The sequence below is a fragment of the Cucurbita pepo genome, unplaced genomic scaffold (assembly GCF_002806865.2).
Source record: "Cucurbita pepo subsp. pepo cultivar mu-cu-16 unplaced genomic scaffold, ASM280686v2 Cp4.1_scaffold003378, whole genome shotgun sequence".
Lineage (NCBI taxonomy): Eukaryota > Viridiplantae > Streptophyta > Magnoliopsida > Cucurbitales > Cucurbitaceae > Cucurbita > Cucurbita pepo.
This window is the reverse complement of record NW_019649391.1, coordinates 1-907: the sequence shown is the minus strand read 5'-3', so window position 1 is coordinate 907 and position 907 is coordinate 1. Positions and strand designations below refer to the sequence as shown.

The window sequence follows — 907 nt, the reverse complement described above, 5'->3', positions numbered from 1 at the left end:
CATTTATCGGATATCGTCCATCAGGGGTATCATCGGTAACAGGGATAATGACAATCAATTTAGATATCACCCGGTTGAGAGGTGTGAAAGAGAATGAACGCGATCGCTAAAGAACTTTTAGATCTAACCCTAAAATCTCCCTTTCTCAACGGTTTGGAAGTGATCCTCATTCTCATCACTAGACGGGATGGAAAAAAAAGTTAGGCCTCGGGGATTTCTAATAAATTAATTTAATACTGATAGAGGCATATATATTTTATTCTCACATGGTAAGATTAGTTGAAATTTGTCGACAACAAAAACCCCCAAATTACACAACCCCTTGTGTCCACACCGCTCTCACTCCAGCACAACACTTACCCCTATCCTCTGCTTGAAGCTCATCATCAATGGCGGATCTGGGAAGCAACCCTGGCCAAATGTCGAAAGAAACAGCCCTCCAAGCGCTAAACACCATAATCCAGCTCCATTTCGAGAAGACCCTGGAGAAGAAACGGGCCATAGATCTCCAAAAGAAACAGCTCTTCCACCTCTTCCACCTCTTCTTCATCTTCCTGGGCCTCATCTTCCTCGCCCAATCCCTTTCCCATCGCCTCCACTGCCGCCATTCCTGGATCCCCATTGCTCTTCTCTCCGTTTCTCATCTCTCTTTCTACGTCTCTGTCGCTCAGACCCTCCGCTGCATCAATGGCTTCAAGTACCAGCGCCGCTGCCATAAGCTCACTCTGGCTTTGGCCACTCAGAAGCTCAGAGACATCAAGATGAGGCTTGCCGGAGGGTTCGATGGCAGCCTGGCGGAGGACGACTTTGAGATTCATTACCAGGAGCCGCCGGAAAGCTATTTGGGTAAGTTCAAGAGAAATTGGGCTCTGCATTTTGGGTTCTTGATCATCATCTATGCCCTTAT

The 907-nt window shown here is 47.1% G+C and overlaps 1 protein-coding gene across 1 annotated transcript; it reads left to right on the top strand.

Annotated features, from left to right (window-relative positions):
* Positions 1 to 219: 219 nt before the first annotated feature.
* LOC111786910 lies at positions 220 to 899 on the top strand (the record flags this gene model as incomplete). The annotated part of the gene is made up of 1 exon (XM_023667110.1): positions 220 to 899. A coding segment is annotated over exon 1 (510 nt), but the record flags the coding sequence as incomplete, so codon positions are not given.
* Between the last annotated feature and the right edge of the window lie 8 nt (positions 900 to 907).